At 42.9% G+C, this 17,573-nt stretch overlaps 1 protein-coding gene across 3 annotated transcripts in view; it reads right to left on the reverse strand.

The window, feature by feature from the left end:
* Positions 1–11,385: 11,385 nt before the first annotated feature.
* ngly1 (N-glycanase 1) overlaps positions 11,386–17,573 on the reverse strand; it is a 40,385-nt gene continuing 34,197 nt past the window's right edge. For all 3 annotated transcript variants that reach the window (XM_063069469.1, XM_063069471.1, XM_063069470.1), the window contains 2 exons: positions 12,436–12,613; positions 11,386–11,819 (listed from right to left, as the gene is read on the reverse strand). In XM_063069469.1, the coding sequence (XP_062925539.1) occupies positions 11,644–11,819; positions 12,436–12,613 (354 nt within the window). In that variant the 3' untranslated portion in view covers positions 11,386–11,643. The remainder of the gene's footprint in view (positions 11,820–12,435; positions 12,614–17,573) is intronic.

Raw genomic sequence — 17,573 nt, forward strand, 5'->3', positions numbered from 1 at the left:
TTTTTTTTGTAATTGCACTATGTGCTGGGCCCAGGACAGGTCGTTTTAAATAATAACACCGTTTTCATCTGAGACATGCCATTAGAGAGGAAGTACAGGAGCCTGAAAACCCACACTCAACTATTCAGAAATAGTTTCTTCCCCTCTAAAAACAGATTTTGAAATGGTCCATGAATGATGAATGTTACCTCATTATTCTTTTTTATACACTGTTTACTGATTTTATAATTTATAATAATTGTATGTGTCTGTTGCTGCAAAACAAATTTCAGGTTATGTACACTCAATGGCCATTTATTAGGTACCTGCTCATTAATGCAAATATCTAAACAGCCAAACACGTGGCAGCAACTCAATGCATAAAAGCATGCAGACATGGTCAAGAGGTTCAGTTGCTGTTGAGAATGGTGAAGAAATTTGATCTAAGTGGCTTCGACCATGGAATGATTGTTGGTGCCAGACAGGGTGGTTTGGGTATCTCAAAAATTGCTGATCATCTGGGGCTTTCATGAAAAACACTCTCTAGAGCAGGGGTGACCAACCTTTTACATTCCATGCATCAATTTTTTCACACACGAGTTCAGATGCAATTTTTTTCACGCTCGAGTTCTATATTAACATATTTTTACAAGAATTGAATGGGGGTACAAGAGTTGTATGGCGCATCTGAACTCGTGAGTGAAAAAAGTTGACGCATGGAATGTAAAAGGTTGGCCACCCCTGCTCTAGAGTTTAAAGAACGGTGCAAAAAAAAAAACAACAGAAAATATCCAGTGAATGGCAGTTCTGTGGGCATAAACACCTTGTTAATGAGAGAGGTCAGAGGAGAATGGGGAGACTTATTCAAGCTGTCAGGCAGGCAATAGTAACTCAAATAACCATATGCTACAACAGTGGTGTGCAGAAGACCATCTCTGAATACAGAATACATTGAACCTTGAAGTGAATGGGCTACAGCAGCAGAAGATCACACTGGGTTCCACTCCTGTACCTAATAAAAGTGGGCACTGAAGACAGCCTGACGAAGGGTCTCAGTCCAAAACGTCGACTGTACCTCTTCCTAGAGATGCTGCCTGGCCTGCTGCGTTCACCAGCAACTTTGATGTGTGTTACAGTGATAATGAACCTGATTCTGATTCTGAATCTCTTGCCCCACCAAATGTAATCCAATAACATCGTCAGTGTTTTGTTCATTTTCATATGAGATCCACACAGCTTGGAGTCTCCTTCTAACCAGCCGCTTCTGTGTTCCAGTTTTCAATGTACGGATCAGGATGTTCGAAAATCATCCATTCTAAAAACAGCCCAATTTATTCACAGTGAAATACATCCTCCAAGCAGAGTACAGCCTATTAAACTTTCCAAATCCTAGCTCAGGTCCTAGTTGATGGCAGTTTTAGTTTATTGCAGGCAGCAGGGAGGAGATACATCTCTACCAAAGGAGGTGTAAGGTGCTCTTTCCCTCCATTAGCCTGCAGGTCACCCTGGGGCAAGGTGTAGTACCAGCTTAGCACCCCCCCCACACCCACACCCAATCAGGGTCACATGAAGCCAACTGAGCAGGCGTGGAAAAAATTGCCCACGTTGTACGACAGGGCACATGATGATGATGACTTAGTTTAGAGACCCACTCTAAAAAATGATAAATTGTCCTGTGATTATTCTAGAGTTATATATGTGAGTTGCATGGTGGTGTGGCCGATTGGGCCAGAAGGGCCTGTTCCACACTGTATCTCTAAATAAATAAAATGCTTTGAGATAATTCAGGTAAACATAGACAAGTAAATCACACAAATGGAACAGTTTTGAATAACTTTACTACATATTGTTATGTTAGATAAAATACAATCACCCTAAATTTTTGTATGATTGACTACAAATATCAACATGGAAACTGAACTTTGGATCCAATCAATTTGCTGGATCTTAGTTTGTATTCAGGCACATGGCCTTAAGTGTTATTTCTCCTTTTCTAATTATCCATTTATTCCTCTTTCCTTCATCTGACTACTTCTGCAATGCCCTTTACATTAGCTACCAACCAGTCTTGGTAAACTGGGGCTGTATTTCTAGTTGTTCAGTGAAGAATGATACACACTCAAAGCCAATATTGCAATATCCACTAAAATGTGTGGGACTGCAGACTTTTAACTCTGTAACTGTGGGTAAGTTAAATACTCCCACCGCTGTGTGAAGTTTCAAATTTGTTGAAGCTGTGCAAGTGGAATTCCTAAGAAAATTAGGAACAGAAATGGGCCATTTAGCCTGAAAGCCAGAAAAGGTGAAAGGTGAAATATTTAAGGGGAACATGAGGGGAAACTTCTTCACTCAGAGGGTGGTGAGAGTGTGCAACAATCTACCAGTGCAAGTGATGGAGGCAGGTTCAATTTCAACATTTAAGAGAAGTGTGGATAGGTACATGAATGGGAAGGCTACGGAGGTCTATGATCTGAGTGCAGGTCAATGGGACTAGGCAGCTTAATTGTTTTGTCATGGATAGATGGGTTGAAGGCCTGTTTCTGCGTAGTTTTCTATGACTATGAAAATGTATGCACTTTCCAGAGATTAGAAGAGAGAGAACAAAATATTCCAAGGATAGTCTAAATTATGGATGTTGTGAGGATATTCCCTGTGGTTGGGGACTCTAATACAAGGGGCATAATTTCAGGATAAAGGACAATTTAAGACTGAGGCGGGAATGAATTCCTTCTCTCAGAAGGCTGTCAGTCTTTGGTATTTTCTATCCCAATGAGCTTGGATGTTCATTCTTAAAGCAATTTTTTAGGGTTGCTGAAGGGTTTTGGACACTTAAGACAATCAGAGCATAAGAGCTGGGAATGTGAACAGGGTAACAGATGAGGCACAATTTTATTAAACAGGTGAACTTTTAACCTACTCAAAGATCAATTTAGCTCTTCACTTTCATTTAGACCTCTGTTTTTGTATTATCCTTGTGCCCATCAATTCTGGTCTCTTAAACCTCCCAAATATATCTGCCTCTACCACTACTGTTGGCAATGCGTTCCACGCACCCACCACTCTCTATTTAAAAAAGCTACTGTACCTCTGACATTACCCCTATATTTTCCTCCAATCACCTTAAAATTATGCCCTTCTCATAGCAACCATTTTTGCTCGGGGGAAAAGGCAACAGCTGTCCATTCCGTCCATGCCTCATATCATCTTGTAAAATCAACTCTCATCGTCCTTCGCTCCAAAGAGAAAAACCCTAGCTCATAATATATGTTCTCCAAACCAGGCAGTATCCTCAGAAACCTCCTTCCACATCCTTCCTATAATGAGGTGACTAGAACTGAACACAATACTCCAAGTATGGTCTGAGGAGCTCATAGCTCTTGAACTCAAGTCTCTTGACTAATGAAGGCCCACACACCACACGCCATCTTAACTACCCTCTCAACTTGTGCAACACCTTCAAGGGATCTGATATCCCGCTCTTCCTCCACACTGCTAACGACCTTGCCATTAATTAAATTAGGGATACAGTGTGGAGTAGGCCCTTCCAGCTGTGCCACCCCAGCTATACCTCAATCCCTATTAACTCCAACCTAATCCGAGGATGATCTGTAATAACAGATTAAACTACCTGGTACATCTTTGGACTGTGGGAGAAAACCAGAGCACCCGGAGAAAACCCATGCATTCCACAGGGAGGACATACGCTGACTCCTTACAGAACAGCACTGGAATTAAACCCTGAACTCCAGAATACCCCAAGGTGTAATAACTTCGCCCTTGTACTCTGCCTTCAAGTTCGATATTCAAAACTATCAATTCACATTTTTCATATTGAACTCCATCTGCCACTTCACAGATCAGCATCCTAGCAATGTCCAGTTGTAACCTACAATAACCTTCTACACTGCACTGCACTGTGAATATCTTCACTCATGCTCTTGCTTTCTCTAGGCTTTACCATTCCAAACCATTCCTGGCAGGCTTCTTACATTCTACACCCAATAAACTAGGTCATCCAAAAAGCTGTTATTCTAATCCTCAAAATCATGTTCAGCAGAAATTCAGGTGCTTGTTAACCATGACAAATTCCTCAATTTTAATTCTCACCCCTCCCCACAAAAGCCTCATAAGCACCATCCTCTTCACCGTCCCTGAATCCTCTGCACCCACTAATTCTGGTTCTTTGTAGACCCTGGATCTTGAGCACTCTTACTGACAAGCAAAGGCTTCCACTATTAAGGCTCTAAATTTCTTGTCTATCTGTCACTTCTTGCAATCTACCTTTTTATCTTCCACACTGGGAAAATTGAGTTCAGTGCTGGTCACCCGATTATAGGAAGGATGTGGAAGCTTTCGAGAGGAGTCTACCTGGCCCATATGGCAGGTCTTGTGAAGAGGGGATGGTGAGTTAGGGCTTTTCTCTCTGCAGCAGAGGAGGATGAGAGGTGACTTTTAACAGGCATACAAGATGATTCGAGGCATAGATAGAGTGGATAGCCAGAGACCTTTCCCCAAGGGCAGAAATGGCTAATACAAGGGAGCATAATTTTAAGGTGATTGGAGGAAAGTGTAGGAGGATGTCAGATGAAAGTTCTTTACACAGAGTGGTGGAAAATGGTGGCTCTGTGGAATACCCTGCCAGGGGTGTTATTAGCGACCAATATATTAGAGATATTTAAAAGACTCTTAGATGGGCAGATGAATTATAGAAAAATAGAGGGCTACGTAGGAAGGAAGGGTTAGATTGATCTTCGAGTAGTTTAAAAAGTTGACACACCATGGGCTGAAGGGCCTGTACTGTGCTCCACTGCCCAGATCTGAGCAACCCTATTTAATCTGGCTATTTAATGTAAAGCACATTCTTATAGACTCTAGAAATTAAAAATAACAAAAGCATTCTATAAATACTCAGTAAGGTAGGTGGATGCTGTCAGCCCATGCTTTATAGTTAGATACTGCTTTTTTTGATTTTTGCTGGAGGAATGAAGGCAAGCCGATGCAGCATTTCTTGCAAAGTACACCCTCTGTTGTGATCAGTTTTCACTTCCTATTTACAAGCATCCAGAATAACGTTTTTCATGGTCTAAAAATAACACGTTTTTTTCAAATATTACAAAAAGAAAATGCACTTATTAACTACTAGCTCTTTATTCATCCAGACTTACCATCTTTTATTGCTGCTGACTACAACTAGAAGTTATAGGTTAACGATGAAAGGTGAAAAGTTTAAGGGGAACATGGGGGGCAGGTAACTTCTTCACTCAGACTGTGGAAGGAGCTGCTAGCGCAAGTGGTGCATGCAAGCTTGATTTCAACATTTAAGAGAAGTTTGGTTAGGTACATAGATGGTAGGGGTATGGAGGGCTATGGTCCTGGTCAAGTAGAAGGGATTAGGCAGTTTAAATATTTCAGCATGGACTAGATGAGCTGAAGGACCTGCCTCTCTGCTATACTTTTCCACGACTCCATGCTTCACATATTTATACAAATGCTTGTTTTATTATAATAGTACCAGTAACATTATACCATCTGACATAAACATGCACCTCATATCTTATGCCAACCTGTCAATCTTCAGGCCTTGCCATTCAGGGACTTCTGCTATACTTTTTTGTGCCTTTGTGTACTGAATCATATGTGCTGTGTGTGACCATATGTACAGTGTTTTCCAGCTTGTCCCCAGAGGAACTCCCCAATCAGATTCCTTTCTCTCCAGCCCTTTATCTTTCTCACCCAACTGATTCCACCTTTCACCTTTAGCTATCCTCCACAAACTCTTTATTCTGGTATCTTCCCACTTTCTTTCCAAACCTGAAGAGTCTCAGCCTGAAAAGTCAACTGTTTATTCCCCTCTATAGATGCTGCCTGACCTGCTGAGTTCCTCCAGCATTTTGTGTATGATGTTTTAGTTAGCTGTGTGTGTGTGTGTGTGTGTTGCATGGGATGTCAGGGGTGGGGTAGCACCCCTGGTGAAGGGGTTGGTTACGTCCATTCTGGGACAGCTCACTCACCTTTGATCTCCATTGGACACCCTCTTACCTGAGGCTCCAGACACCTGTGATAGTGGCCATACCCCGGCACACTGCTTCAACAAGCGAGCTGAACCTGGTGAGATAGGGACATGCCTGTCCTAGCTCTGGTGGATTGGGCAGATGAGATCTACAGTGAAATCCAATGACCAGCAAGGCAGCACTGCAATGCTCTGTAGAGAGCAAAGAGCATGGCAAGGCACAGAATAAGTAATGGTCATTCACTACAAACAAGGAAGACACCACTTGGTGATGCATATTCATACCATTGGAGCCAACTTCTGAGGTCGAAAGAGTGGAACTGCCCAGGTGCATCGTCTTTTTCACATTAAAAGCTCTCCTGCACAGATTTCTTGTCATTGTCAGACATGATAGACAACCATCAGAAGACGTGTGGTTCAACGACATTAAACTTATAGGACCATAAGATATAGGAGTAGAACTAGGCCATTTGGCCCATTTTTCTCTCAGCCCAAATCTCCTGCCTTCTCCCCGTATCCCTTCATGCCCTGACCAATCAAGAATCTATCTACTTCTGCCTTAAATATACATACAGACTTGGCTTCCACAGCTGCCTGTGGTAAAGAATTCCACAGATTCACCACTCTCTGGCTAAAGAAATTCTTCCTCACATCCATTCTAAATGGATGCCCCCCTATTTTGAGGCTGTGTCCTCCGGTATTAGACTATCCCATCATAGGAAACATTCTCTTCACATCCACTCTATTAAGGCCTTTCACCATTCAGTAGGTTCCAATGAGGTCACTCCTCATTCTTCTGAATTCCAGTGAATACAGACCCAGAGCCACCAGTTTCAGCACATCCTAAGATAGGCGGCCCAAAACTGCTCACAATACTCCAAGTGAGGCCTTACCAACATTTTTTTTTGTGGCCTCCATCGGTCGTGGTTGACCATGGGTACTGTGCCTCTGGTAGTCACTGGGAGTGGCCTCTCCAGGGCGCAAGCCAGGGCAGAGTTGATATGGAGATCCGTCTGTTGCCCATGCAATGGGACCCCCCCTCTCCATGCTGATGACAGGTCCAAAGGAATGACGGAAGTCAATACAGTTTGGTGCCAGCAACATCGCAAGAGTTGCCGTGCCGGTGCTGGGTACAGCAGTCAGCCACCTTCAGGACTCCGACTCCGGGTTTTTCCTCGGGGTTTACTCCCAAAGCCTTTCCCGTGAGCGGGTATAGCCGCAAGGCAGCGGAGGTTTTGAAATCCGAGTTTTCCCTCTCCTAAATGAGCTATGGTTACTGAGCCCCATCTGCCCGGAGCAACAGGTTTTAAGGCGCCAGTGGCCCACTGTTGCCCCTTCTCCTGTCAGTGAGAACAGCTCTGCTGGGCATAGCAACTATGCCACACGTGAAGGCCAGGAGTTGGACTTGGTTGTCAGAGGCTGAGACCCACGCCATGAAGAGCATTTGTTTAGCAGTGGGAGCTCGTCCCCACTAGCACCCTTCGGCTATGACTACCTTTGGAGCCCAACAACATTACATCCTTGCTTTATATACTAATCCTCTTGAAATGAATGCTAACCTTTCATTTGCCTTCCTCACCACAGACTCAACCTGCAAATTAACCTTTAGGGATTCCTGCACAAGGATTCCCAAGTCCCTTTGTGCCTCAATTTTTAGTATTTTCCCTCCATTTAGAAAATAGTCAACTCTTTCATTTCTTCTACCAAGGTGCATGACCATATACGTCCCGACACAGTTCCATCTGCCATTTCATTCCCCATTTTTCTAATCTAAATCCTTCTGTAGCCTACTTCCTCAAAACTACCTGCCTCTCCACCTATTTTCATATTGTCTTCAAACTTTGCAACAAAACCGTGAAGTCAAGTCACTTTTTATTGTTATTTCGACCATAACTGCCGGTACAGTACACAGTAAAAACGAGACGTTTTTTAGGATCATGGTGCTACATGAACAATACAAAAACTACACTGAGCTACGTAAAAAACACAAAACTACACTAGGCTACAGACCTACCCAGGACTGCATTAAGTGCACAAAACAGTGCAGGCATTACAATAAATAATAAACAAGACAAAATGCACTGCAGAAGGCAGTAGGTTGGTGTCAGTCCAGGCTCTGGGTATTGAGGAGTCTGATGGCTTGGGGGAAGAAACTGTTACATAGTCTGGTCATGACAGCCTGAATACTTTGGTGCCTTTTGCCAGATGGCAGGAGGGAGAAGAGTTTGTATGAGGGGTGTGTGGGGTCCTTCATAATGCTGTTTGCTTTACGGATGCAGCGGGTGGTGTAAGTGTCTCTAATGGCGAGAAGAGAGACCCTGATGATCTTCTCAGCTGACATCACTATCCGCTGTAGGGTCTTGCGATCTGAGGTGGTGCAATTTCTGAACCAGGCAGTGATGCAGCTGCTCAGGATACTCTCAATACAACTTCTGTAGAATGTGGTGAGGATGGGGGGTGGGAGATGGACTTTTCTCAGTCTTCACAGAAAGTAGAGACGCTGCTGGGCTTTCTTTGCTATAGAGCTGGTGTTGAGGGACCAGGTGAGATTCTCCACCAGGTGAACACCAAGAAATTTGGTGCTCTTAATGATCTCTACGGAGGAGTAGTCGATGTTCAGCGGAGAGTGGTCGTTCCATGTCCTCCTGAAGTCAACAACCATCTCTTTTGTTTTGCTCACATTCAGAGACAAGGTTGTTGACTCTGCACCAGTCCATTAGCCACTGCACCTCCTCTCTGTATGCTGACTCATCGTTCTTGCTGATGAGACCCACCACGGTCGTGTCATCGGCGAACTTGATGATGTGATTCGAGCTGTGTGTTGCAGCACAGTCGTGGGTCAGTACAGTGAACAGCAGTGGACTGAACACAGCCCTGGGGGGCCCCCGTGCTCAGTGTGATGGTGGTGGAGATGCTGCTTCCAATCTGGACTGACTGAGGTCTCCCAGTCAGGAAGTCTATGATCCAGTTGCAGAGGGAGGTGTTCAGGTCCAATCAATCCCATCGTCCAAATCATTAACATATACTGTAACATAAAAAGGATCAGTCCAACAGACTCCTGTGGGACACCACTAGTCACCAACAGCCAGCCAGAAAAGGCTCCCTTTATTCCAACTCTTGCCTCCTGCCAATCAGCCACTGCTTTATCCATGCTAGAATCTATCCTGTAATTCAATGGGCTCGTAGCTTGTTAAGCAGCCTCACGTGTGGCACCTTGTCAAGGGCCTGAAAATCCAAGTACACAACATCAATTGATTCTCCTGTCTATCTGCTTATTTCTTCAAAGAACTCCAGCAAAGTTGTCAGGCAAGATTTTCCCTTGAGGAAACTATGCTGACTATGGCCTATTTTATCATGTGCCTCCAAGTATCCTGAGACCTCATCCTTAATAATTGATTCCAACATCTTTCCAACCACTGAGGTTTGACTAACTGCTCTATAGTTTTTCTTCTACCTCTCTCTCTTTTTGAGGACTGGAGTAACACATGCAATTTTCCAGTCTTCCGGAACCATTCCAGAATCTAGTGATTCTTGAAAGATCATTACTAATGCCTCCATGGTCTCTTCAGCCACCTCTTTCAAAACCCTGGGGTGTACACCATCTGGTCCTGTGACTTATCTACCTCCAGACCTTTCAGTCTCCCAAGAACTCTCTCTCTAGTTATGGTAACTTCACACACTTCATGACCCCTGACACCTGGAACTTCTACCTGCTGCTAGTGTCTTCCAGTGAAGACTGATGCAAAACATTTATTCAGTTCATTCGCCATTTCCTTTATGCCCCATTACTACTTCTGTAACATCGATTTCCAGCGGTCTGACACTTTATGTATCTGAAGAAACTCTTGGAATCCTCTTTAATATTACCCGCTAGCTTACTTTTGTATTCCATCTTTACCCTCTTAATGACATTTTAGTTGCCTTGTTGGTTTTTAGAAGCTTCCCAATTCTCTAACTTCCCACTAATTTTTGCTCTATTACATGCCCTCTATTTTTCTTCTATATTTGCTTTGACTTTTCTCAATAGCCATGGTTGTGTCATCTTGCCTTTAGAATACTTCTTCCTCTTTGCGATGTATATATCTTTTGCCTTCTAAATTGCTTCCAGAAATTCCAGCCACTGCTGCTGTGCCATCATCCCTGAAAGTGTTCTTTCCAATCAATTCCTCTCCCATGCCTGTAATTCTCTTTACTCCACTGTAATACTGATACATCAGGCTTTAGCTTCTCCTTTCCACGAGCTGTTCATCTCACAGGCATTCTGGAGATTCCTCCTTCTGGGATCCAGCACCAACCAGATGTTCCCAAACTACCTGCATAGTGAAATCCCCCATGACTATTGTAACACTGCCCTTTTGGCATGCATTTTCTATCTCCCATTGTAATTTGTAGACCACATCCTTACTACTGTTTGGAGGTCTGTATACAACTCGCATCAGGGTCTTTATACCCTTACAGTTCCTTTGCTCTATCCACAATGATTCAATGCTTTCTGACCTTTCTTCCTAATGATTTAATTTCATTTTTTACCAACAGAACAACCCTGCCCCCTCTGCCTGTCCTTTTGATACAATATGCACTGTTGAACATTAAGCGCCCAGCTATATTCTTCTTTCAGCCATGATTCAGTACACCATCTTACATGTCAATCTGCAACTGTGCTGCAAGTTTATCTACCTTATCTTGTATACTGTGCACGTTCAGATACAACATATCTGTATGTTGTCCCGTATTCACCCTTTTTGATTTTGCCCACCTTTTACGTTGCAACTCATTCTGTTCACTGCAACTTTGCCCTATCAACAGCCTCTCCTCACTACACATTTCCTCTGTTTGTAAACCACGTGTGGCCTCAAATTTCCTAATTAAAAATGGACCATGCTATAATTTCCAGAAAATTCTCAATGACATAACCTTTCCATTGCTTATTGATAGTTTCTTATACTATCCCCATCATGAAATGGATGGAGCATCTCCAGAGAGAAAAGCATAACGTACTCAACAATAGCTTCAAAGGAAGTCAAAACCCATAAAATCCAAAGGATCCTGGTGTAATAATCATTTCAAAGGTGATTCAAAAATTGCATTTGTATCACATATCATCAAGTGGTGGATACAGGTTTGACTGCAATATTTAAGGGAAGTTTGGATAAGTACATAGATAGGAACGGGCATGGATGGCTATGATCCAGGTATGGGTCACTGAGACTATGCAGAATAACAGTTTGGCATGAAATAGATGGGCCAAAGGGCCTGTTTCTGTGCTGTAGCGCTCTCTGATTATCATATTGTGAAGGCATTTGAAAACAGCAATATCCAATTATGTCTTTTGAAGTGATGTGCAGCTATGACAGATAAATTATTTTATGGGTGTATTTAGTTTTAGAATCCATTAACATTGTGAAAACACTGTATAAAACATGAGTAGTCAACTTTTATTCACCAAATGATACAAGAAAGCAATTGTATACTTAATATTTTACCTATATTCTCCTTTGGACAAGTGTTCTCATCAGTCCCAATCAAGATTCAAAGTTTGGCGTTGAAAATATTCTTAGTGCAAATTCCTGTAAAGACTTAATGCATCAATAAAAAAATACATGGTCTTAATAATTCTAAAACTTCAGTTGCTGCTATTGATATTCATCTTTACTCTAAAGATCCTTCAGTGTTATTATGATTTCCATAGGGTACTCTTGATGATCATTCAAGCTTTGTCGGAAGAGTTGAGTATGCTGCCACGCAACATCGCCATCACCACCACTCATCTCAGCTTCCAAAATTAGTTCAGTAGATCCATTAAAATTACTGAGTGAATGAGCACTCGGATCTAAATTAGAGAAAGTATAATTACCACCACTGGTACATACTGGTTTTGCACAAATTATGTTCAACAAGGCATGGGGCAGCACGATAGTGTAGTGGTTAGTGTAACACTACTACAGCAAGATATGGGGTGGCACGATAGTGTAGAGTAATTAATTAGCTTGTTTATTTTGGCTTTTTTCTTCGAGATGTGCTGGGTGCATTCAAGCTACCACTGCACCGCTGCATTCTACGCGGCAATGTATCAGTTCGCGGCCCAGGGGTTGGGAACCACTGGTGTAGAGGTTAGTGTAATGCTTTTATAGCAAGACATGTGATGCATTGTAATGTAGGGGCAACAACGGTTCTATTTCACTGTTGTCTTTAAAGACATTCTCCCTTTGACCATGTGGCTTTCCTCTTCTACTCCAGTTTACTTCTACATTCCAAAGACGTACAGGTTAATCGGACACAAAAGTGTAATTGAGCGGCCTGGGCTCATTGGTCACATGGGAGTTACCGGGCACCGGGCTCATTGGGCTGGAAGGGCCTGTAATCGTGCTGTATCTCTAAATCAAAGATAAATAAATGTGTAAATAAAAATATGTATACATCAAGTTTAATAAACTGGCAATACACACCTCCACTTAAATCTACTTTGATCAAATCTGAATATAGATGCCATTGAACTTTTCCAGATTGAAATGTCTGGCTGGTGGATCGAATGGTAACATCAACTATCTTCAGACCCAGTGATCCACATTCAAACTTCCAGCTGACTTTGGCAGATGTTGTACCTTCTGTGCGAGCAATGTACACCTGTTGAAAGAAAATAGCTACATTAATATTTAATCCATTACAGCTCAAGATTTCAATTACACAAATTCATGTATCACAAAATAAATCATATTTTCAAGAAGTCACCCAAGATCTCTGAGGATTTGTCACATTTACTGGGAACATTGTAGATGAAGAGCCCAAAGCATTGTTGAGGATCCCTACCATCTATCCCAATCTCTCTGACCCACTACCATGAGGAAGGAGGTTCAGGAGCATCAGGACTAGGACTGCCAGACTGGGTAACAGTTTCCCTCAATTGTAAAACCAATGAATATCTGCCACCACAGAGCTGTTTACTGTTTACCTGTGCTGCGCACTACAAACATCTTTTATTCTACTGAGGTACTATGCGAAGTAGGTTTTTCTGGCCCTTCAAGCTGCATCACCCAGGATCCCCCCGATTTAACATTAGCCTAATCACGGGATAATTTACAATGACCAATTAACCTACTAACCTTTGGACTGTGGGAGGAAACTGGAGCACCCAGTGGAAACCCACGTGGCCATCGGGAAAACATATAAATTCCTACTTTATTAACTTATTTGTGGTAATATTATGTTTTATGTGCTGTGTATGATATATGTTTTGTGGGTGCATCGTGGTCCGGAGGAACGTTGTTTCGTTGGGATACATACATGTATGGTCAGATGACAATCTGACAATGAAATCTCATGTTACTATGTATTTACATGCATAATCAAATAGCTTTTAACTGAAGAAATAGACTAAGCTGATTATTCTGAACCATAGAACGACAAAAACAGGCCTTTTGGCCCTTCTTGGCTGTGCCGAACCATTTTCTGCCCAGTCCCACTGACCTGCACACGGACCATATCCCTCCATACACCTCCCATCCAGGTATCTGTCCAATTTATCCTTAAATGTTAAAAAAGAACCCGCATTTACCACTTTGTCTGGCAGCTCATTCCATACTCCCACTACACTCTGTGTGAAGAAGCCCCCCCTAATGTTCCCTTTGAACTTTCCCCCCCTCACCCTTAACCCATGTCCTCTGGTTTTTTCTCCCCTTGCCTCAGTGGAAAAAGCCTGCTTGCATTCGCTCTATCTATACCCATCATAATTTTATATACCTCTATCAAATCTCCCCTCATTCTTCTACGCTCCAGGGAATAAAGTCCTAACCTATTCAACCTTTCTCCGTAACTGAGTTTCTCAAGTCCCGGCAACATCCTTGTAAACTTTCTCTGCACTCTTTCAACCTTATTAATATCCTTCCTGTAATTTGGTGACCAAAACTGAACACAATACTCCAGATTCAGCCTCACTAATGCCTTATACAACCTCATCATAACATTCCAGCTCTTATACTCAATATTTCGATTAATAAAGGCCAATGTACCAAAAGCTCTCTTTACGACCCTATCTACCTGTGACGCCACTTTTAGGGAATTTTGTATCTGTATTCCCAGATCCCTCTGTTCCACTGCACTCCTCAGTGCCTTACCATTAATCCTGTATGTTCTACCTTGGTTTGTCCTTCCAACGTGCAATACCTCACACTTGTCTGCATTAAACTCCATCTGCCATTTTTCAGCCCATTTTTCCAGCTGGTCCAAGTTCACTCTGCAGGCTCTGAAGACCTTCCTCACTGTCTACTACACCTCCAATCTTTGTATCATCAGCAAATTTGCTGATCCAATTTACCACATTATCATCCAGATCATTGATATAGCTGACAAATAACAATGGACCCAGCACTGATCCCTGTGGCACACCACTAGTCACAGGCCTCCACTCGGAGAAGCAATTCTCTACTACCACCCTTTGGCTTCTTCCATTGAGCCAATGTCTGATCAAATTTACCACCTCTCCATGTATACCTAGCGACTGAATTTTCCTAACTAACCTCCCATGCGGGACCTTGTCAAAGGCCTTACTGAAGTCCGTGTAGACAATATCCACTGCCTTCCCTTCATCCACTTTCCTGGTAACCTCCTCAAAAAACTCCAATAGATTGGTCAAACATGACCTGCCACGCACAAAGCCATGTTGACTCTCTCTACTAAGTCCCTGTCTATCCAAATGCTTGTAGATTCTGTCTCTTAGTACTCCCTCCAATAACTTACCTACTACTGACGTTAAACTTACCGGCCTATAATTTCCCGGATTACTTTTCGATCCTTTTTTAAACAACGGAACAACATGAGCCACTCTCCAATCCTCCGGCACCTCACCTGTAGACAGCGACATTTTAAATATTTCTGCCAGGGCCCCTGCAATTTCAACACCAGTCTCCTTCAAGGTCCGAGGGAACACCCTGTCAGGTCCCGGGGATTTATCCACTTTAATTTTCCTCAAGACAGCAAGGACCTCCTCCTTTTCGATCTGTACAGTTTCCATGGTCTCACTACTTGTTTCCCCTAATTCCATAGACTTCATGCCAGTTTCCTTAGTAAACACAGACGCAAAAAACCTATTTAAGATCTCCCCCATTTCCTTTGGTTCCGCACATAGGCGACCACTCTGATCTTCAAGAGGACCAATTTTGCTCTTAATATACCTGTAAGAGCTTTTTGGATTATCCTTCACTTTGACTGCCAAAGCAATCTCATGTCTTCTTTTTGCCCTCCTGATTTCTTTCTTAAGTATTTTCTTGCACTTCTTATACTCCTCAAGCACCTTATTTACTCCCTGCTTCCTATACATGTCATACAATTCCCTCTTCTTCTTTATCAGAGTTGCAAAATCCCTTGAGAACCAAGGTTCCTTATTCCTATTCATTTTGCCTTTAATCCTGACAGGAACATACAAATTCTCCACTCTTAAAATTTCTCCTTTGAAGGCTTCCCACCTACCGATCACATCCTTGCCAGAGAACAACCTGTCCCAATCCACGCTTTTTAGATCCTTTCTCATTTCTTCAAATTTGGCCTTCTTCCAGTTAAGAACCTCAACCCTAGGACCAGATCTATTCTTGTCCATGATCAAGTTGAAACTAATGGTGTTATGATCACTGGAACCAAGTGCTCCCCTACACAGACTTCCGTCACTTGTCCTAACTCGTTTCCTAACAGGCGATCCAATATTGCATCCCCTCTAGTTGGTCCCTCTATATATTGATTTAGAAAACTTTCCTGAACACATTTTACAAACTCTAAACCATCTAGACCCCTAACAGTATGGGAGTCCCAATCAATATATGGAAAATTAAAATCCCCTACCACCACAACTTTATGTTTCCTGCAGTTGCTTGCTATTTCCCTGCAGATTTGCTCTTCCAATTCTCGTTGACTATTGGGTGGTCTGTAATACAATCCCACTAACGTGGCCACACCTTTCCTGTTTCTCAGCTCCACCCATAAGGACTCAGTAGACAAGCCCTCTAATCTGTCCTGCCTGAGCACTGCTGTAATATTTTCCCTAACAAGCAATGCTACTCCCCCACTCCTCTGCCTCGATCACATCTGAAACATCGGAACCCTGGAATATTAAGCTGCCAGTCCTGCCCCTCCTGTAGCCAAGTTTCACTAATTGCTATAACGTCATAATTCCACGTGTCAATCCACGCCCTCAATTCATCCGCCTTCCCCGCAATACTCCTAGCATAGAAATATATACACCTCAGAAGATTCTTACCACCACTCACAACCTTTCTATTAGCAGATTTGCTTGAACTTTTAACAACATTTATTTTCACCCTAGCCACACTGTCAGCTCTGGCACTCTGGTTCCCATCCCCCTGCAAATCTAGTTTAAAGCCTCCCCAATAGCACTAACAAACCTCCCTGAAAGGACATTGGTCCTCCTGTAGTTCAAGTGTAACCCGTCTCTCTTGTACAGGTCCCACCTGCCCCAGAAGAGCTCCCAATTATCCTGAAATCTGAAACCCTGCCCCCTACACCAGTTCCTCAACCACTTGTTCATCCTCCAGAGCATCTTATTCCTACCCTCACTGGCACGTAGCACAGGTAGCAATCCTGAGATTACCACCCTCGAGGTCCTGCTTTTCAACTTCCTACCAAGCTCTCTATACTCACTGTCCAGGACCTCCTCACTCTTCCTTGCTATGTCATTGGTACCGATGTGCACCACGACATCTGGCTAGTCACCCTCCCACTTCAGAATGTCATGCAATCGATCAGAGACATTCCTGACTCTGGCACCCGGGAGGCAACAAACCATCCTGGATTCTCTGTCACGACCACAGAACCTCCTATCTGCACCTCTAACTATCGAGTCCCCTATCACTACCGCTCTCCTCTTTTCCCCCCTCCCTTCTGCACTGCAGAGCCAGACTCAGTGCCAGAGATCCGGCTACTGCAGCTTGTCCCAGGTAAGTCATCCCCCCCAACAGTATCCAATGCGGACAAGCTCCAAACTGCATATATCAGGTTATTCCGTTCTCATGAAGGTTCTTGGTCTAAAATGTCGACCGTTTACTCCTTTCCATAGATGCTGTGTGACCTGCTGAGTTCCTCCAGCATTTTGTATGTGTTATTCAGGTTATAAATAAGTATTTGCAGCATGACAACATATAAATGTTTTCACATACATATAAAGAAACAAATCTATCTCTAACTCCACAAGCCTCAATTTTATTTAGTACTTTGCTACTGCACTTTGTTGAAGTCTTCTTTAAAAGGCGTCTCTGTACATCCTCCCCTTGGAAGACATACAGGCTTTTCCCCAGGGGGTTCTGGTTTCTTCCCACAGTCCAAAGACATACCAAGTAGGTTAACTGGTCACCGTAAATTGTCCCAATGATAATGGTAGGATTAAATTGGAGTTGTTGGAGGTTGCTGCGGCATTTTCTCCCCATTTTATTTATTTAGGGGAGGATAATAAAATCTGGCTTAGGCAGTTATGTCCTCTAAACATGAATAGGTTTGTTGCTGGCGAGGCAGCTCAAAGGACCTGTAGAGCCTATTCTGCCCTGTATCTCTAAATAAAACAAAATAAATAAAATAAAAATTTTAT

This window comes from Mobula hypostoma, chromosome 17 (genome assembly GCF_963921235.1).
Source record: "Mobula hypostoma chromosome 17, sMobHyp1.1, whole genome shotgun sequence".
Taxonomy (NCBI): domain Eukaryota; kingdom Metazoa; phylum Chordata; class Chondrichthyes; order Myliobatiformes; family Myliobatidae; genus Mobula; species Mobula hypostoma.